The sequence below is a fragment of the Balaenoptera physalus genome (genome assembly GCF_965194825.1).
Source record: "Balaenoptera physalus genome assembly, chromosome: 4".
Classification (NCBI taxonomy): Eukaryota; Metazoa; Chordata; class Mammalia; order Artiodactyla; family Balaenopteridae; genus Balaenoptera; species Balaenoptera physalus.
The window spans coordinates 138,551,049-138,572,675 of NC_138891.1; the positions used below are offsets into that span (position 1 = coordinate 138,551,049).

At 40.1% G+C, this 21,627-nt stretch overlaps 1 protein-coding gene across 18 annotated transcripts in view; it reads left to right on the forward strand.

The window, feature by feature from the left end:
• Positions 1–21,627, forward strand: part of TTC3 (tetratricopeptide repeat domain 3) — a 137,303-nt gene that overhangs the window by 28,322 nt on the left and 87,354 nt on the right. For 16 of the 18 annotated variants that reach the window (XM_082458752.1, XM_082458742.1, XM_082458746.1 and 13 more), the window contains 6 exons: positions 5,017–5,071; positions 14,477–14,639; positions 15,591–15,636; positions 17,087–17,207; positions 17,753–17,816; positions 20,311–20,371. In XM_082458752.1, coding sequence (XP_082314878.1) covers positions 5,017–5,071; positions 14,477–14,639; positions 15,591–15,636; positions 17,087–17,207; positions 17,753–17,816; positions 20,311–20,371 — 510 coding nt within the window. Of the gene's footprint in view, positions 1–5,016; positions 5,072–7,311; positions 7,377–14,476; positions 14,640–15,590; positions 15,637–17,086; positions 17,208–17,752; positions 17,817–20,310; positions 20,372–21,627 lie in introns of all 18 variants that reach the window. The other 2 variants (XM_082458744.1, XM_082458745.1) reach the window with 1 other exon arrangement.

Below are 21,627 nucleotides of genomic sequence, written 5' to 3' on the forward strand. Positions count from 1 at the left end.
TTAGAGAAGGATGAACCTGCACGGGAGACTTTTACGAGGTGGCCGGAGAGGTAGGAGGAAAGTAAGTGTGGGATCATGGAAGCAAGTGGAAGAGTAGCCAGCACTGCCTGTTGCTGAGAAGCCATTTGGAATTTGCATTCAGTTCTATGGATCTCTTTTAGTTTCCATAGGGAGCGCAGTCAGTGGGAAGCTTGGAACAGATGCTGGGCTGGAGTGGGTTGAGAAATGGGGGTGAGGAAATGGAGCCAGCTAGCACAGGCAGCTGTTAAAGTATTCTGGGGGAGGGGCAGTGAAGAGCAGAAGAGGGTTGCCGTTGCATTAAGATGGTTTTTGGCTGCAAATAGCAGACGTCTCTTATCCAACTGGTTTAAATGGTGAAGAAAACTTACCTTATTCAAGAGTTCCAGAAGAAGGTGATTCTAAGGTTGTGTGTTTATGTCATCAAAGACCTAGGTTTTTTTTTTTCCAGCCCCACTGTATGACTTGGACCTCAGGCTGCCCCCTCAGGATGGCGGAATGGCTACTGTAATTCAGATACCACACTAGACATTACAACCTCCAGCAGAAGGATGACTGTTGTAATCTTCAAAACTAAAACCTTAGTACATACAATGGGAAGTGTACAGTTCATAAGTGTATAGGTTGAATTTTCAGAAACCAAACAACCATAACTAGCACCCAGATCACAACCCAAGTAACCCAGAAGTCACCCTTGTTCCTCCTTCTGTCACTACCCACTTCCCCCCAGGATAACTCCTGTCCTGACTTCTGACACCATAGGTTAGTTTTGCCTGCTTTTGTGCAATATAAGCAGAATCATGTGGTATGTGCTCTTTTATGTCTGGTTTTTAGCATTGTGTTTGAGATCCATATTGTTGCATGTAGTTGTAAAGTGTTCATCTATTGCATGAATATACCACATTTTATCCATTCTCTTGTTGATGGGCATTTGGGTAGTTTCTGGTACTTAGACAGTGTCATTGTGAACACATGTCTTCATTTCTGTTAAGTATATAATAAAGGAGTGGCACTGCTGGGACAGGATGGTGTGCTTATGTTCAGCTGTAGCACACTGAACATAAGCACACCCGTGGTTGTATCATTTTACACTCCTGCCAGCAGCATATGAGAGTTTTAGTTCCACATCTTCACTAACATTTCTTATTTTGTGTCATTTCATTTAGACATTCTGCTGGGTGTGTAGTGATACAGTGCTGTGATTTTAATTTGCATTTCCTTAAGTTGATTTAGGAGATTTAAGTTGAACATTTTTCACATGCTTATTGACCACTCAAATATTCTCTTTTGTGAAGTGCCTGTTTGAATCTTCAGTCTTTTGTTATTTTTTTTTTCTTTTGAGTTGAATGTCTTATTCATTAGTAAGAGGTTTTTTAAAAAAAATTCTGGATATGAGTCATTGGTCAAATATATGTATTACAAATACCTTCTCACACTCTGTGGCTTGCCTTTTTGCTCTTTATGTTTTCTTTTCACAAGTGGAAGTAGTAATTTTAATATAGTACAATTTATCAATTTTTTCCTTTGTGGTAAGCACTTTCTGTGTTCTGATTATAATCTTTGCCTACTCTACAAAATGTTCTGTGTTCTTCTAAAAGCTTGATTTTTTAACTTTGGTATTTAAATCTGTTGTTCATTTGGAGTTGGTTTTTGTATTTTGTATGAGGTAGGGTTCAAGGTTCATATGAACGTCCAGTTGACCCAGCCCCATTTTTTTCCCTTCTTTTTCTTTTTTTCTTTTTTCTTGGGCCCAAGACCGCCCCCCACGTCAGGGCCAGCCTTGGTGGGGCTGCTATCCCAGGGCAAGCGAGCGGGGCTCCCACTGCAGCCCTGCCTCTGAGGGACCGGGCCAGAATAGGGCCCTCCGCACACCCCGACTCCCACCCCAGGCTCCTCGGAGACCCTGCGAGTGGGGATCAGTCCGCTTCTCACCTCTCTGCAATCCTGGCGCTACCTGCAGCTAATTCTGCTTCCCAGGACCCCCTACTCTGAGCTCCCACCACAGTGAACCCGCCTCCTCAAACCTGCCCGTCCGTTGCTGCTTGGGCTGCTTTTCTGGAGCCCCCTCCCCTGGGTCTGGTCCTCTCCCCCAGTACCGCCTCTGGCCCTGAGGCTTCCAAAGCCAGCTCTGATGAGACAGCCTTCTTATTTCTCTTTCCTGCCCCGAATCCGTCAGCATTGCCCTTGGAGACCGACAGGCCTCTGCCCTCACCTCCAGCCCTCGCAGGCCCTCAGGCCCCCAACCCAGGAACCCTTCCCATCCCTGCCCCCTCCCCTCTTTACGTCTGTGGCCTCCGCTGTCACCCCTCCCCTCTGCTTGCCCCCCTTTCGGCCCCAGACCCTGTGCGCTCTCTGTCCCCTCTACCTGGGACGCTCTTCCCTGGCATCACAGGGCTCCCTCCCTCCCTTTACTTGAGTTGCAGCACAAATATCACCTCCTTCTAGAAGCCTGCCCTGACCCTTCTTCCTGAAAATTCACTCTCCACCTCAGTAGTCTTCATGTGGCTTAGAAATCACTTAGTTATTTGTTCCCATATTGTCTCCCCATTAGAATGTCAGCCCCAAGAGGGCAGGGCCGTGTCCAGCTTGTCCACATTGTGTCCATAACACAGTGCCCGGCATGTAGTAGATGCACAAGAAGTAGGTGGATGGATGGATGGATGGAGGAGGAGGAGGAGGAGGAGGAGGAGGAAGCCTTTCTAGCTTCTCCACTTGCTCGCAGCCCCCCACCCTCTTTGTGCTGCTGCCTCTGCTCTGCCTCTGGCATGTATATGTGGAGGACACATTTATTCATTCATCCATTCACTCATTCTTTGAACGTATAACCAGTGAGCATCTCTACATAGCAGGCTGTGCACTAGTTGTAGGGGTACCAAAGAGACCCCCTGCAGCCGACCCAGCCCCATTTTTTAAGAGTATGTTTTCTCCATGCACTGCAGTGTCATCTTTGTCATATAGATCAGGTGACTGTGTGTAAGGATCTATTTCTGATTTCTGTATCCTATTCTGTTTGTTAGATCATCTGTCTTTAGATAGCTTTTTATTTCTATTAAAAAAAATGTATATATGGCCTTTTAGTAGGTATTGCTATCTGGTAGGATAAGTTACCTAGTTTTGTTCTTCTTTGTAATCTTTTTATTTATTTATTTTTTTGTAATCTCTTTTTAAGAGTGATAAGTCCCTTGAGGTCTGGGTCACCTGACTACCCCTAAACCTGTCAATGGAAAGGAGAGTAGGATTGCCATGATTGGTTTAAACTAATTAGGAATTATCTCTAAATCTTGTAGTAGTGAGGTAGACCCTCACGATGGAAGTCTAGTAATTAGGTAGAGGAGGGGATAGCTGCTGGGTAGATTACCAACAGTGTTTGCTTAGGGTTTAAGACATATATTTTTTTATTTGCTTTTTAAAGATGACAGAGATCTGAGCATATTAAAAGTTGATAGGAAGTTCCACAACAATGTGAATGTACTTAATGCCACTGAACTTTACATTTGAAATGGTTCAAATGGTAAATTGTATGTTATGTACATTTTACCACAATAAAAAAAATTGATGGGGTAGATTCTTGAGAAGGAATGGGTAATTTTACAGGTGAGAGAAGGGATAATTGGTATTGTAAGGATGGATAGTTATATGGCACAAGTGGAGAAATTGGCCATATAAGGAAGAAGAAGACACTTTTATTGTGAAAGAGAAAAGGCAGGGCCAGATGTGGGTTTGTCTTTAAGTTTGGTTGTAGACAATGGAGAGAGTTCTCTTTGATGTCTCTAGTTTACTCATTGAAATAGAAGCAGAGCTCATCTGCTGAGAGAAAGGGGAGTTGGAAGTTTGAGGAAAGGACGTAAGATTTGAAAGGATCATTTTACAAAGTTAGAGAATGATTTGATCTGAAATGATTGGTTAACAATGTTGAAGGTCCCTTTGGGTTGTTGGAATCCTGAGGAGTAGTGCTACCTGTGTGCTCTGCTATGTAATTTTCTCCAGCAGTACTTGGCTCCCTAGATGTAGTCATGGAGAAAGCAGGAAGCAGGGTTGATCCAGTGCTGGGTTTTGCCATAGAGCAAGATGTAAACATAGGGACAAAGAAGTATAAACAAGTTGTATGCATGGGAATATGCAATGATGAACCAACGAATCTTAAGCTAGATAAATAAGGAAGTTAAAAAAAAAGAGAAAGTGCGTAAGTCAGTGAGTTGGGCACCCTGAGGAGACAGTAGGAACAGTTGAACAAGTAAGATAGAAGGAGCTAGGTTATAGGGGAAAGAGTGGGATGCCTGAATTAGTGATTTTGGGCTTTGAACAGTTTTGAGTGGCGATAAAGTTCCCTGGGAGGGCGGTGGTCGGCGGCTGAGCTGGGGTAGAGGAGGAGGTCATTGAATGTAACGAAGCCAGGAAACTGAGGCTAGGTGTTAGACCTTAGTACTTGACAGTTTACAAAGCACTGTGCTTTAGCATAGTATCTGAAGACAGGAAGAACAGTTATTAGCCTCATTGTACAGAGGAGAAGGTGGCCCCAGAGAGGTTAATAACTTCTTCACAGCTCCAGTGAGAATCAGTGATGGAGTTGGACTTAATCCCCATCTCACATCCCAACTTTCATGCTCTGTCCACTATAGCTTAGCCGATGTGTTGTGTGAAAGATCTGGAAGTTTTATTTTCCGAGATCAGAAGTCTTGCTGACATGCAAAAATAGTACCAAAAAAAAACATACAAAGAATAACAAGAAGTTAGGCATAGGTAAGATGTAAATAGTTGTGTGCAGGAAGTGCTCTGGAATATTAAAAGTAGCTGTTCCTGGGTAATTGTGATTGTGACTCTGGGTGACTTTTTCCCTTTGTTTTACTTTTCTGTATTTTCCAAATTTCCTATAATAGACATATATTACGTGGATTAAAAAAAATTAAAAACTAGATTATATATGGAAAATTATAGTATAAATAGATATATAATATATAGTGCCTTTAGTTTGAATATTGTATTTTTTTTTTTTTTTAGAAATGCACTTGGTGATGGAAAGAGAGCTATTATTCTGAAGAACAATTGGACAAAGGTAGGTTTCTTTCTTATTTACATTGGACAAATAGTGCCATGCAACTTTGTGAAAAATCTGTTTACAGAATGTAAATCTGTATGTCAAAATGCTGGATAAAATTATGCAGAGCTCAGGAATGTGGCGGGGGAATCTTCATTTCCATGATCAGAGAGGAGATGCAGCCCAGCAGTAAGGGCCACATGTGTCTGAGGAGATAAAGCAGCCCCCAGGGATCATGAGCATCCCTTAATGGTTGAGGTGACGGCATCTACAAGTTCTGGATGGATTAAGGACTGGCTGTGGAAAATGAGACTTAAAACCCAGAAGGAACTGTAGGAGACTAGCTTTATAGCCTTGAGCTGGGAAAGGATTTCTTAAATAACATACACGCACAGGTCAGTGAAGGAAAAAACTCTGATGAATTCGACTATCTCAAACTTAAAAATTTCTGTATGTCAGGGCACCATGAATGAAATAATTTGGGAGGAGATAGTTTGTCATATATAGAACATATATAACTGATAGGATTTATATTCAGAATATGCGAAGAACGAAGATAAATAAGAAACCCAGTAGAAAACAGGCCAATGAAATAAACAAGCATTTCAGAGATGAGGAAACCTGAATGGGCGATAGAAAAAGGTATATTCTGTTTCCTAGTAATTAAAACTGTAAAGAGATAGAAACCTAATAGAGACAGCCTAACAGACAGCCTCCAAGCAGACCCACGTGTACACCCACAAGTGAAAAACAATGTGATGTTGAGTCCTTCAGATTAGCAAAAGTTAGAGACCGATAGTCCTGAGTATCAGTAGTGTGTTTACTAACAGGAGCTCTCAGTAAACCAGTGGGGTGTGAATTTGTCACAACCAACTTGGAGAGCACTATGATGTGCGTATGCCATAATTGATTCCAGGGGTGTTTACCCCACAAACATTCTTGCATATGTGCACCTGGTGAGATGTACAAGATTGGTCACTGTGGTATTGTTTTAATGGCACAGAACTGCAAATACCTAAGTATTTGCAGAACTGCAAATACCTAAGTATTTAGGTATATAATAAAGCAGTGGATGAGTGTGGTTTTTTCGCTTGATCAAAGTTGTTACTAGGATCTATCTGACCAGCCGCCTGTCTTTAACATCCGTTACTTCTCCGACCTCACTCCTGCTGCTGTCTCCCTTGTCCACTCTGTTGGCCCGTTGGCCTCCTCACTGTTCCTTACACATGCCAGGTCCACTCCCAGTTTGTACTTGCTCTTCCCTCTGCCTAGAATTAGAGTGCCTTTCCCCAGAGCCTGAGCTAGCCCTCTTACTTCCTTTCATTGTTCACTGAAAGTTCTCTTCTCAGTGAAACCTTCCCTGACCACATTACTAAAATGCAAAACCTGCCCCTTCCTAGACATTTGCTATTTTTCTTTGCTTTACTTTTTTTTCCTCTTAGCGTTTATCATTATTGAACATATGATGTATGTTGTTTAAGTTGTGTTGTTTTTTGTGTGTGCTCCAGTACATTGTGAACTCCCTGAGGACAGGGTTTTTGGTTGGTTGGTTCACTTCTGAATCTGGACTGCCTGCCTGGCACATAGCAAACACTCATAGTCAGTATTTGTTGATTTAATAAATGAGTTGAATGAATGGGTTGAAATGAGTTAACTGGCTTACCAATATTTAGATTTTAAAGTGTTTACATATTTGTTTATAAGCCAGTGTGAATAGAATCATAGAATTTTAGAGCCCCCAAATTGTGATTCAGTTGGCCTAGGAGTGTATTAGAGTCTGGGGATTATAAAATTCTCCAGGTGGATTTCTGCCTCCAAATATTGGAGTCACTTTTAAATGCCTCAGTTATAGATGAAGAAATTGAGTCCCGGAAGGGTAAAGTGACTTTTTTGCAAGGTGTCATTGCAAGTAAAAGATAAAATTGAATTGAGAATCCAGCCCTGGCTGTGCTTCTGTTTGAAGGCGATGAGCTTGTTGCCATTTTAATCATGAGTTGCTGTTGTACTTGAAACATAACCTCTGCTGATCATTTGGCAGGTGCTGTATAAATTAATTTATGGAACAAATGGATGATAGAGTTCATAATACTGAAACCTAGACCTTGATACTGGTTTTCCAGGGATAACTTTTGCCATTTCAATCTATTATCAACTTAGAAAAAATATACTAAAACTTTCTTTTTTTGTATTTTTTTAAATGGCTTTATTTTATCCCAGTTATTAAATAATAATTCAGCAGGGTATAATATTCTTTGCAGATGTTTGAGTCTACGTTCTTTTGACGTTTTTTTGCCACTGTTGACAAGTCTGCTATTTTTCCTTTGTAAGTAATCTTTTCTTTTCCTGGGTGTTTTAAAGATCTCTCTGTCTTTAACGTTTGGCAGTTTCATTGCAATGTGTCTATGAGGAATTTTCTTTAAATTCATCATAATTGGGATAGCTTGGCTTCTGAAATCTGAGGATTCATGTCTTTCAGCATTTCTGGAAAATTTTCACCCTTAATCATTTGAATATTGCCTCCTTCCCAGTTTATTCTTTCGAAATGTCCATTAGATATACACAATACATATGCTATCTTTCATATATCTTAAACTCAAAACTTTCTTAATTACATTGAGGACTTTATGTAGAATGTTTATTCCTGGCTTAACTTATCAAACATAAAATATTCACTCTTTTTTTTTTTTAAGACTTTATTTTCTTTAGAGCAGTTTTAGGTTCACAGCAAAATTAAGAGGAAGGTCCAGAGATTTCCTGTAAATTCCCTGCCCCCATGCTTGCATAGTCTCCCCCATTATCAGCATCCCCCAACAGGGCTATACATTTGTGAAAACTGATGAACCTACGTGGATGCATCATGATCACCCAAAGTCCATAGTTTGCCTTAAGGTTCACTCCCTAAGTGTTCGGTGTTTTATGGGTTTGGATAAATGTATAATGACATGTATTCCACCATTATGGTTCATACAGAGTATTTTCACTGCCCTGACATCCTCATCCATCCTTCCCCCCAGACTCCTGGCAACCGTTGATCTTTTTACTGTCTCCATAGTTTTACCTTTTCCAGAATGTCCTATAGTTTGAATCATACAATGTATAGCCTTCTCAGATTGGCTTCTTTCACTTAGTAATATGCAGTTAAGGTTCCTGCATGTCTTTTCATGGCTTGATAGCTATTTCTTTTTAGCACTGAAAAATATTACATTGTCTGGATATACTACAGTTTATTTATACATTCACCTACTGAAGGACATCTTGATTGTTTCCAAGGTTTGGCAATTATGATTAAAGCTGCTATAAACAGCTATGTGCAGGTTTTTTTGTGGACATACATTTTCAACTCCTTTGGGTAAACACCAAGGAGTGCGGTTGCTGGATCATACGATAAGAATATGTTTAGTTTTTTAGGAAACCGCCAAACCTTCCAAAGTGGCTACACCATTTGCACTTCCACCAGCAATGAATGAGAGTTCCTGTTGCTCCACATCCTGCCAACATTTGGCATTGTCAGTATCCTGAATTTTGGCTGTTCTAATAGATGTGTAGTGGTATCTTATTGTTTTAATTTGCATTTCCCAGATGACATATGATGTGGAGCATCTTTTCATATGCTTATTTGCCACTGTGTATCTTTTTTTTTTTTTCTTTTTAAATTAAAAAAATTTTTTTGGCTGCATTGGGTCTTCGTTGCTGCGCGCGGGCTTTCTCTAGTTTTGGCGAGTGGGGGCTACACTTTGTTGTGGTGCACGGGCTTCTCCTTGCGGTGGCTTCTCTTGTTGTGGAGCCTGGCGCGCAGGCTCAGTAGTTGTGGCATATGCGGCATGTGGGATCTTCCTGGACCAGGGATCAAACCCGTGTCCCCTGCACTGGCAGGTGGATTCTTATCCACTGCGCCACCAGGGAAGTTCTGTGTATCTTCTTTCATGTGTTTTTTTTTTTTTTTACTTTTTTGTTTGTTTGTTTGTTTATTTATTTATTTATGGCTGTGTTGGGTCTTCGTTTCTGTGCAAGGGCTTTCTCTAGTTGCGCCAAGCGGGGGCCACTCTTCATCGCGGTGCGCAGGCCTCTCATTATCGTGGCCTCTCTTGTTGTGGAGCACAGACTCCAGACGCGCAGGCTCAGTAATTGTGGCTCACGGGCCCAGCTGCTCCGCGGCCTGTGGGATCTTCCCAGACCAGGGCTCGAACCCGCGTGCCCTGCATTGGCAGGCAGATTCTCAACCACTGCGCCACCAGGGAAGCCCTGTATATCTTCTTTGATGAGGTGTCTGTTAAGGTCTTTGGTTCATTTTTTAATTGGTTGTTTTCTTAGTGTTGAGTTTTAAGAGTTCTTTGTATATTTTGGATAACAGTCCTTTATCAGGTGTATTTTTTGCAAATATTTTCTCCTGGACTGGGGCTTGCCTTCTCATTTTCTTGACATTTCTTTCACAGAGCATAAGTTTTAATTTTAATTAAGTCCAGCTTATCAATGATTTCTTTCATGGATCATGCCTTTGGTGTATCTAAAAAGTCATCACCATACCCAAGATCATCTAGGTTTTCCTCTATGCTATCCTCTAAGAGTTTTAGGTCTGTAATCTATTTTGAGTTAATTCTTGTCGAGGGCTTTAGGTCTGGATTCATTTTTTAAATTAACTAATTAATTAATTTTTATTTTTGGCTGCGTTGGGTCGTCATTGTGGCATGCGGGCTCTTCGTTGCGGCGTGTGAGCTTCTCTCTAGTTGTGGTGTGTGGGTTTTCTCTCTCTAGTTGAGGCGCGCAAGCTCAGTAGTTGCAGCATGCGGGCTTAGTTGCCCCGTGGCATGTGGGTTCTTGGTTCCTCAACCAGGGATCGAACCCGTGTCCCCTGCATTGGAAGGCGGATTCCTTACCACTGGACTACCAAGGAAGTCCCCGGATTCATTTTTTTGCATGTAGATGTCCAGTTCCAGTATCATTTGTTGAAAAGACTGTCTTTGCTCCACTGTATGGCCTTTGTCCTTTGTCAAAGATCAGTTGACTATATTTATGCGGGTTCACTCATTTTGTTAAATTGGGATTTTTTTGATGGTTGCAAAAGTATGTGTAGATGTAAAACACAACTCTTAGTAAGTATTCAGAAAATTTGGTAACTATATATTCAGGTCATTTATCATTTTATTTTACCGGAAAGGAATGCTCATTGAAGGATATTTTAAACTTCAAAAACAAAAGTAGACTGTGCAAGATGCATTCTTTACTTTTATTTATTTTTTATTTTTTAATTTTTAAACATATTTTAAAATAAATAAATAAATTAATTAATTAATTTGCCTGTGTCGGGTCTTAGTTGTGGCACATGGGATCTTTAGTTGTGGCATGTGGGATCTAGTTCCCTGACCAGGGATCTAACCTGGGCCCCCTCCATTGGGAGTGCAGAGTCTTAACCACTGGACCACCAGGGAATTCCCCATTCTTTTATGAGTTCTTTTATGAATCTGAGTCTATTGAGTCATTCCTCTAGGATATAAGCCTGTATAGGAAGGTACTGTGTAGATTTCTGTGTGAGAGTGGACCATTTTTTCTTCCTTCTTTCCAGGTAGAGAGACTGGTACAGTGTCAGCTGTCGTAGACATACTTTAATTTTTTAAATGATTTATTTTTAATTTTCATTATTTTTTTTTATTGAGGTATACTGATTTACAATATTATGTAAGTCTTACACGTACTTTTAGGCTTAAGAGAGGGTGAGTCGTATCCCAAAGAGTGAGAATTTTTACAGTATAGTCAACAGATATTTGTTGACATTTCCAAGTGCATTATCTTTTGATGTTATACAGGATACAAACCAGTAGCCTCACAAATGTCCTCAAGAACTTTTTAATATTGAGGAGTGTATTAGAATCCTTTTGTTTGGGAGTGACAAAACCTAACTCATAAGTAGAAGAGGGAATTTATTGGTTCATGTAATTGAAAAGTCAAGGGGGTCAGCTTTCAGGCGTGGTCAGATCCAGATCTGTACACATTTTTCTTTCTGTTTCTCAGTGGTGCTTCCCTGTTAGCATCGTTTTTAATCTTTTTTCTCTTTTTGCTCTGTCTGTTTCATTTCACCTAGATTCTATTGCTCTGTCCTCACGTTGACTGGTCTTTTTCTTCTGCTATGTCTAATCTGCCTTTATTTCCATCTAATTTATTTTTCATCTAAATGCTGTAGCAGTCACCTCTAGAATTTCAGTTTGAGTATTTCTTACATATTTCATGTCTTTTTTTAATATGTTCAGTTTTTCCCTTAGCTTCTCGAACATATGAAATATATTTATAACTGTTTTAATGTCCTTGTCTACTGATTCTATCATCTGTGTCATTTCTGGATTGTTTTCAATTGATTGATTTTTTTTTCTCTTCATTATAGATCACATTTTCCCGTCTTTGCATACCTAGTAGTTTTTGATTGGATGCCAGAGATTGTGAATTTTACCTTGTTTGGTACTAATATTTTTGTATTTCTGTAAATACTTTTTTTTTTTTTAAACTTTGGGTTTATTTATTTATTTATTTATGTATTTATGGTTGTGTTGGGTCTTCGTTTCTGTGCGAGGGCTTTCTCTAGTTGCGGCAAGTGGGGGCCACTCTTCATCGCGGTGCGTGGGCCTCTCATTATCGTGGCCTCTCTTGTTGCGGAGCACAGGCTCCAGACGCGCAGGCTCAGTAATTGTGGCTCATGGGCCTAGTTGCTCTGCAGCATGTGGGATCTTCCCAGACCAGGGCTGGAACCTGTGTCCCCTGCGTTGGCAGGCAGACTCTCAACCACTGCGCCACCAGGGAAGCCCTCTGTAAATACTTTTGAGTTTTGTTTTGGGATGCATTAAAGTTACTTGGAAACAGATTCTTTGGAGTGTTGTTTTAAGCTTTGTTGGGTGATATCATAGTGGTATTTGGTCTAGGGCTAATTTTTTCTGCACAACTGAGGCAAAACTCTTTTGAGTACTCTACTTAATACTCCATGAATTACGATGTTTTCCGCATTGGTCAGTGGGAACAGGAATTATTCCTTGCCCTGTGTCAGTGCTGACTACTGTTCCCTTTTAGTCTTTCAAGTGGTTCTTTCCCTGGCTTGGGTAATTGCCCCGCATGCATGTACTGATTGATACTCAGCTGAAGACTCAAGGGAGACCCTCTGAAGATCTCTGGAGTTCTCTGTCCAGCTGTCTCCTCTCTGGTCCTCTGCCCTGTGAACTTGAGCTGCCTTGGCTTTCCTGGACTCCTGGCTCTGTCTTCACTGAGACTGTGGTCTCTCCCTGGATTCTTTCTCCCTGTGCTATGGCTTAGAATCTCTCCTTAAGTAAGCTGGAGCAATCATAGGGCTTTCTGTGTTTCTTATCTCTCAGGGATCACTCTCTTTTGTTGCCTGATATCCAGTGTCTTGCAAACCTTGGTTTCATGTATTTTGTCCTCGTTTGTTTTAAGCAAGGGGGTATATCCAATCCCTGTTACTCCGTCTTGACCACAAGTGGTAATTAGAGCATAGGCTCTCTTGGCTTCATTTTGAAAAAGTGATATCCTAATAACTGATATCCTAGTAACTGTTTATTCTAGTGGAGAGAGAGCCTCTGTTAGTATTTATGTAGTATGACTGTGGAATGCCTCAGACTGATCCTGGTTGAGCCATGTGCCCACCTGTGGATCAATTACTGTGACCTGGCAAGTGGTGCATTTGGATTGACCAGTCTCCTGGGTCACAGCTATGCTTCTACCCTGCCAGCCATTGTTGAGCTGGGGGCACTAGTGGGGGCATTACTGTGTGGAGTAGGGACATGATGGCCCACAGGAGGAGGGGATGCTAGTCAGATGAACTGTATATGTGATAGAAAATGAGATAATGTCAGAGAAGAGCAAAACTTCCTTTGTAATTGGGTTCAAGAAACTTTCTGAGATACCTTTAATTTAAGCTTCATTCAGACAACTTCAGCAGAGAGATCTGAATAAACTCCTTTCTCAACTGATAGAAGTTACACTGGGTTTTACAGAGTTTAGGGAAAAGGACCCAGTAAAAGATGAGAAAGGTGAGTGGAAAAGAGAAAGAAATGAAGCACTTTCTACAAATTTAGCAGGTAAGGTTTATAATCTCTCATAATTTCCTATGCTGTGATTTTTTTTAATGCAGTTATTTAAACTTTGAATTTGATATATGCTTAGTGGATAGAATTTTGGTCTTGTAGCATATCTGTGAGAACTCTATATCTTATGCCTTTGGAGGAAAAGCAGAGTTTAACCAAATGCAATCTGAATTGGGATCTTTGATCTGAGCCTAAAGAGCCTGGCTAAGAAATGCCCTGGAACAGGTTGGGTTGGTGCACCAGAGTAGGATTATATACGCTCTAAACCTGCATAAACAGAGGTCCTTTGGTTGTTTCTGGCTTCTTTTAGTGAAAGTCGCATCTTTCTTAAAAGGACCACTTATTTCTGATTTCATATTTTCTCGTAGAATCAGAATGTTCTTTGTAAAATGTGTAGTAAAGAGGAAAGAGCTCTGGACCTGGAGTCCTAAGATACAAGTTCTTTGGTTTGTCTCTAAATAAATGTGGCATTAGGCCAGTTTCTAGCCTCTCTCACTTGTAAATCACTTCTTAAATGGAGATACTGTGCCTAAAATAGGAGTTTGGTTTGGGAGTAGCTACAAGAGGGGTTGGCTGAGTTAGCCCCAGGTTTGGTAATATTAGCTTTCTAGATTAAAATGTTCATGCTTGATATAGAAGATTTCCCAGAACGCATAAATGGGACCAGCCAGGACTATGGTTCTGTAGCAATAAAACAAACAACCTGGTCATTGGAATTAAGAGTAAATCAGTGGTTTTTGGATCTTTTCTTAAAGCCAAGAACTCTATACTTAGAGGTAAAATAATTAAAAGCTGATTAAGAAAGATGGAATTAATAGATGCACCCCTTATCTGTGCCCATGCTCTTCAGCAGGGTTGGAAAACTACTGCAGAGGCTGATTGTTCCTCCCAGCTCTAAAACTCTTTTGACTTCAGAAGTGTAGGGAGTGTAATGACTTAGAGACTATTACTGCCTAAAAGTATTTTGAAGAAAATTAAGTTTTTTATAATGCATCATTTTTATACTTAATTTGGCATAAAAATAGTGTATTTCTTTCTTACGTACAGTAAAGGTTGAATTATTTTCTTTGGGGGGGGTACAAAAATCTCTTAAGCAGAAGCACTGATCTCTAGTCAGTTGTTAAAAATTATTATGAATACTATTCGTAGCTTTTCATTTAACTCATTTAGGTGGCTTTATTTCCTGAGAGGTATTAACATTTTTGTTTATTTTTTTTATTGATAGGATCCTAATCTAACATTTTAAGTAACTAATCAGTTTTCAAGCAAAATATTTTTTCCTTATCTATTTTCTTTAACTTGAGCATATTTTTGAGAAAAAATTGAATTTATCTTTTTGGAACAGGGTCATTATCGTTATTGTGCTGCTCTTTCTATGCTGGGGGAATATGACTGGGCCCTGCAAGCAAACATAAAAGCTCAAAAACTCTGTAAAAATGACCCTGAGGGAATCAAGGATCTAATTCAGCAGCATGTAAAGTTACAAAAACAAATAGAAGACCTGCAAGGTATTTCACCTAAGATTCTTTTGGTTACAGTCAAATTCCCTTTAAAACTTTTGAAGGTGGGTTTCTTGGATTAATGGAGGACCATAAATCAATTCTCAGATGATTTGTACTTCCTTTATGTTATTTCGGTTAACTCAGTTAAGTTTTTCATTTCTATTCATGTAGAATTTTGTTAGTATTGTATTCCAATAGGTAATAATAAATGATTTGTACTTTTTATTTGAAACAGCAACAAATTATTATTTATTCTTCTGTAGAAAAATACACTTTCTTGAAATTTTGAATGAAGTAAAGCCTTTTGAAACAAAGTTTAAGATTTTTTTCTCCATTATTATACTTATTTCCTAAAGAAAAGGCCCTTCAATAGAGTTGTTTGATGTTTTTGCACCAAGTTTGTGGCTAATTCTGTAGCATGCTGAATGTATGTATATACATAGGTACATCATAAATTAGTGTGCAGGCTAGGAATTCCAGATTTTCATTTTACCCTTGTTTTCTCTCCTAAGTCGTTTTGCGTTCGCAGTACCTGAATGCTTTCATTCTGTGCTTTCAGCATATAGATCTTTCCTGTTATTTCTTCTTTGGGTAGTTAGTGTCTTATGAAGCTGAGCTGAGCAGTCCTATTTCACTAGCAGATGTTGTCATCCAACAGAACATGATTATAAGATTGTGAGCTCCTTGAAGACAGGTACTGTCTCTGATGGAGATTTATATATTGCTGCATCTAGTCAGTGATCACATAAAATGAGATGTCAGATAAAGTTTGTGTAACATTTTGTTGACATCATTCTAAAACTAAAAACATCTAGAAGTGTAAAATTGTTTAGGTTTATTTTTCAGTTCCCTAAATTTGATATTCTTACTGTCAGCTTAAAAGAAATGTGAAAATCTTTTAAAATATGTGTTGCCAATCCACTGATTACTATGTGTGTGTGTGATTCATTTTTGTAGGTCGAACACCAACTAGGAATCCAATTAAAGCATTCTATGAAAGCAGGTGAGTTAATATCAGATCAGTAGCTGTTACTTGGAATGGTTTTGCTCTGAGTTTAAGAATTGCTTTTTGATGCTTTAGTAGATAATAGCAACCACAACAAAGTTGGAGATGGAAGGATGAGAAGAGGTTTTTTGTTTTTGTTTTGTTTTTTTAATTTATTTATTTATTTTTGGCTGTGTTGGGTCTTCGTTTCTGTGCGAGGGCTTTCTCCAGTTGCGGTGAGCAGGATCCACTCTTCATCGCGGTGCGCGGGCCTCTCACTGTTGCGGCCTCTCGCGTTGCGGAGCACAGGCTCCAGACGCGCAGGCTCAGTAGTTGTGGCTCACGGGCTTAGTTGCTCCGCGGCACGTGGGATCTTCCCAGAGCAGGGCTCGAACCCATGTCTCCTGCATTGGCAGGCAGATTCTTAACCACTGCGCCACCAGGGAAGCCCGAGAAGAGGTTTTTAAAGTGTTTGTAAGATCAGGCGACCTGTGATTTGCCTGATTTGTTTTGCTTACTGTTTGGCTGAATTCTTTGCATATGTATATATCGGCGATCCATAGCCTAAGCCTATGGGAGAAGAGGCATGAAATGTTAATTGGATGTTACTGCGCTTGAATGGCACCAGTTTAGCCACGAGGTTCCTGGCAGCAGAGAGCGGGGCTCAGTCTGTGCCTTTTACCCCTCACCTCTGTCCTGGAAACATCTGCTTCCAGCCTCCTGATGTCTTTCCAAAGGCTAAGACACTTCTGTTAGAAATAGGCAGCAGATAGACTTGAGTGTGCTCTTAAGAAAACAAATAGCAGCCGGGATTCTACGTTTTTCACTTGGCACTTAAAATAGATTAAGCTTTTCCCACATGCTTAAATGCCTAAGATATTGAAGCTGTTAAATTTATAGCAGGGAGACTTAACTTTTTTTTTTTTTTTTAAATTATTTATTTATTTATTTATGGCTGTGTTGGGTCTTCGTTTCTGTGCGAGGGCTTTCTCTAGTTGCGGCGAGCGGGGGCCACTCTTCATCGCGGTGCGCGGGCCTCTCACTATCGCGGCCTCTCTTGTTGCGGAGCACAGGCTCCAGACGCGCAGGCTCAGTAGTTGTGGCTCACGGCCCAGTCGCTCCGCGGCATGTGGGATCTTCCCAGACCAGGGCTCGAACCTGTGTCCCCTGCATTAGCAGGCAGATTCTCAACCACTGCGCCACCGGGGAAGCCCCGACTTAACTTATTTTAAAATTAGAAACCAGAATACATTTCTTGAACTGTTCTTAATCTATTTGGAGTTTTTAATACCAAATTTAAAGTAATATTTATGTATGAAACCCAATCTCACAGGTAGAGATTCTTTTTGAAACAGTATTACCTTGCTTTCAAGGTAAAAAGGCTTTACTTGCTGAAACCTCTTTGTTTGAAGGATAATTTTTTAAAAATAATTTTTAAAAAATGATTATTTCTTTTATTACCACTCAGGGCCTACATACCTAGTTTATCAGCACCTACATTTAGTACTTCACTTAACTTTGTGGAGACTGAAAAAAATTCCAGAAAAACTAACCACGAAATGGCAAACGGTGGTAATCAGAATCCAAAGGTAAGCTCAGTTAAAAACTAAAATTAGAATTATTTCAAGTATAGGTAGTCTTATATTTTACAATAATATTTTTGTGATAATGGAAACCAGTACGCACCTCTAAGCCTATAGCCTGGCTCTGTGATCAGTGTCCCAGATGACCTGTGTCTGAGTTTTCCTGAACTGTAGTGCACTCAGAGCTCAGCAGGTATCACCAAGTTCACGTTTATATTTCTTTCCAGAGTTTGAGGGGAAAAAAGGGAATTGGTGTTTTCGGGTTAGATATGTAGTACGCATTGAAGGGAACTTTCCCAACCTGCTGTAAAGTCCTTCTGTTGTTAATAATGAAAGTCTCAAAGAAGCTGTATTCAGTTAGGGAGACGAGAATAAGGAAAGATGTGATAGTATTAATTGTTCAGTAGTTATCAGTTTGTTTATTCATTTGGTAAAGCTGAGTATTCTAGGCACTGGGATAAATTCTTTGCTACTCAGTTTTATTATTTAGCTATTGAATTGTTCATGGCTCTATTTTTTTGAAAGTGTCACTAATTTTATTTTCGTGGTAGGTGGCAGATGAAGCTTTGAAGGTAGATGATTGTGACTGTCATCCTGAATTTCTACCACCATCAAGTGAGTCTTTTTCCCATATGTAAATTGTTGCTGAATTAGCGTAGTGTTGCCTCAACTTCCATGCCCTAAAATTCTCACAAGCCTCACTTATATTTGCTGTTGTTCTCCTTTTACTTTACAATGCTTCTGTGTTGAGAAAACATTGAATGTTTATTTGAAATCAATGCTCAGTCTTTTCATATTGTTTAATAAATTTAATTTTGGAAAACCAAATAAAGGAATGGAGAAGAAAAATGGCGCTCTACTTGGTCTGCTACCTAATTTCCACTAGGCCAGTGTTTCTCAGCTTTTATTTCATTATCTACCCCCTGCTCCCAGAGCCTTTTTAGACACTTTTTCCCCCTAATTACCCTCCCCTCGTGAAACTTTAATATCACGGATACTGTTTATCTGTTTATGTACTGTATGTACATGTGTGCTTTATATATAAAAATGGATTTTTTTCATCTTCCAATAACCAGTTACGACTTTCTTGGGGGTGATGTCACCCCTGTTGAGAATGGATGCTTTAGCCTAATACTAGTTTATTTAAATTGTATGTGCTTAGTGCATATGTTTATTTATGCATCTAGAAAATATGCAGACACACAGCCAGACCTTGTCTACTTGGCATCTTTGGGAAATGAAGGGTTCCAGAGAAGTGGATACTCATGCCTCGTTTATTTCTCAGTCTCCGTTTATACTCCCAGCTTTTTTTTTTTTTTTTAAATTAATTAATTAATTAATTTATTCTTGGCTGTGTTGGGTCTTTGTTTCTGTGCGAGGGCTTTCTCCAGTTGTGGCAAGCGGGGGCTACTCTTCATCGCGGTGCACGGGCCTCTCACTATTGTGGCCTCTCTTGTCGCGGAGCACAGGCTCCAGACGCACAGGCTCAGTAGCTGTGGCTCACGGGCCCAGTCACTCTGCGGCATGTGGGATCCTCCCAGACCAGGGCTGGAACCCGTGCCCCCTGCATTAGCAGGCAGACTCTCAACCACTGCACCACCAGGGAAGCCCACTCCCAGCTTTTGAGAGAAATCGTTCTAAGTGGGTTATTCTTCTCTGCCTTTTAAAACAGAGTTTGAGAGAATTCAGCAACTCAAAGTTGTTGTTACACACAGGTTACTTACCTCAAGCTTTCATGTGCTCCTTTCAGAGTTACTGTGGTGAGATTGTTGACCTTCTAGTTAGTGATCCTGTTGCTCTCTTTTCTTTCCACTTGTTTTTTGGTTCATTTGTTTATTTTTTTCAGTGTTTTTACTTCTGGCAGCCATTTCTGTCTTTTTCTTCCTGCAGCTCTATCTTCTCTTAGGCTCCAGTGCTGTGTATCCAACCACTTAACTGCTGGTTAGCACTTCAGCACAGTTACAGAGAGGGGGAAACGCAGGTGTTTGTCTTACCTGATGTGACTTTATAGCACGTGAAAAACCTTTGAGCATAACACCGTTTTTTTGAAAACAGCTTTTAATTGATTGGTATTTCTTAGACCATTATTATCAGATAGCATATTTAAATAATTTAAATACCATCCATACTTCCGCATCTATATTCAGTCAAAAAAATTGAGGTCCCAGGGTTAGGTTAAATAGTTTTGCCCTAGGTCACACAGTAGAAATCAAACTAGAACTCTTCTTTCTTTCTAGAAGCCTCTTTTGTTTTCTGAGACCATCAGAGCTCAGGCTCTCATCCCCTCCCTAATACATAGGCTCTGACTTGCCTCTGCCATCTCTCCCAAAGCTTCCCTCAGAGACACCCGGTCCCTACCGCTGTGCTCTCTTCTACACAACTTTGCACGTGTGACTCCCCTGCCCCAAAGCGTACAGTGGCTCTCTCCTCCTTTCAGTGGGATGAAGGCTGAGCTTGCAGAGCTGGGGAGTCAGAAGCCCTGGGCCTGTAAACACTCATACCAACCTGCCTGGCTTGCAGCCCCTTTCAACCTATCCTTACTTAACTCGCCCAGTCACACAGGTTTACTTAGTGTTTCTTAAAATAAAACTTCATTTGGCCCATTCTTTGCAAATCCTACTTGTTCCTTAAAACTAAATACAAATGCTGCATCCCCACTAAGGCGTTTCCCAGCCACTTCAGCTTAAGTGATTTTTCCCTTCTAGGAGTTACAAGAGCAGTTACTATGGAATAAATATTTCAGTAACAATGCATCTTCTTTTCTTCTTAATGGGGATTGTTATTTAATTGGTGAAGTGACTGTCTTTTCTTCCCATCTGATTGTAAACTACCTGAGAACAGGAACTACAGCCTGTATCTCTTCTATATCTACTATAGGACTAAATGATAATCATCATTATAATTTATCTTTATAATAATTTTATAGCATACATAGAGAAACATCATCAGTAGCTTCTTTTTTTTGGCTTACCTGTTTATAGTTAGACTCACATACAGTGTTGCCTCCTTTGCTTTCTTATTCCAGTTTACATTTTTAAAAAATGTTTTACTTTCAAGCTTGTAGATTTTTATGTACAGATTTCAGGAACAAATACTTTTGTATTCGCAGGTCAGCCTCCAAAATGTAAAGGAAAACAAAAATCCCGAAACAATGAATTGGAGAAGTTCAGGTATGTTTTTTAATGTAAGGGTTTTGTTTTGTTTTGTTTTGTTTCTGTAATGCCCTCCTCCCAAGAAAAAAGGAAAAATAAATCTCTTTCTAGTACCTTTACATATGTGTACTATGATAAGTAATAAAAATCCCTTTCAAATAGCACGGCATGTCTTTATTAGGAGAGGGTCATTTTTGGCTAAAGGAGTATTAATCCTGTGTTAATACTGATTTCTGAAAGTCATATAATACGAGATATATCAGTATTAATTTTTTATTTATTTATTTATTATTTTTGGCTGTGTTGGGTCTTCGTTTCTGTGCGAGGGCTTTCTCTAGTCGCGGCGAGTGGGGGCCACTCTTCATCGCGGTGTGCAGGCCTCTCACTGTCGAGGCCTCTCTTGTTGCAGAGCACAGGCTCCAGACGTGCAGGCTCAGTAGTTGTGGCTCACGGGCCTAGTTGCTCCGCGGCATGTGGGATCTTCCCAGACCAGGGCTCGAACCCGTGTCCCCTGCATTGACAGGCAGATTCTCAACCACTGCGCCACCAGGGAAGCCCTAATTTTTTAAAATTCCAAAATACAGGCTCATAAGAGAAAAAAAGATTCAGATAAGTATAAAGTGAAAACTTAGTCTCCTTCCCTGTTTGCTTTATTTCCCCTCTCTCTGACTCCCTTCTCTAGTACCTTGCTTTAGAAACTTGCTGTTAGCAATTTCTTGGCCATCTGGGAACTTAACTTTGCATACACAGGCGTGGCTATCTGTATATTCATAGGCAAGGATTTACTAATGAACCGACCACTTAGAAAATTCATTCTACCAAACATCCCCCCCAAATTAGCAGTAGGAACTCTTGCCACCAGTCTTTAGAGTTAATCTCCTGTTAGCTACAAAGATATAAATTGATTGCAAAGTGAAATTGTAAATCTTACAACAGATACAGAAATTCATGAAATCAATGAAAGTGGTGCTGGAGAAACTGCAAAGCCATTTTTGCCACAGTTCCACTAGTTTTCAGTTTTCTCTTCATTTCTTAAGGCTGATTACTTGATAGGTGCTTAAAGGAGAACGATTTGAATATCAAAGCACTAAGAGAAATTGGTAAAGCCCTATTTTTAAAAAGTGACCGTTTTTTGATGGTGCCTCAAAAGTTAAATACAAAGCAAGGCCATAGTGCCTTTTGTTGTTCTGTTATTTGTTAGAAAAGTCCTGAGTCTTCCTCCTTGCCCCCCTTCCCTCAAAAGGAAACCAAAACCCAATACATGCTCATTCTTT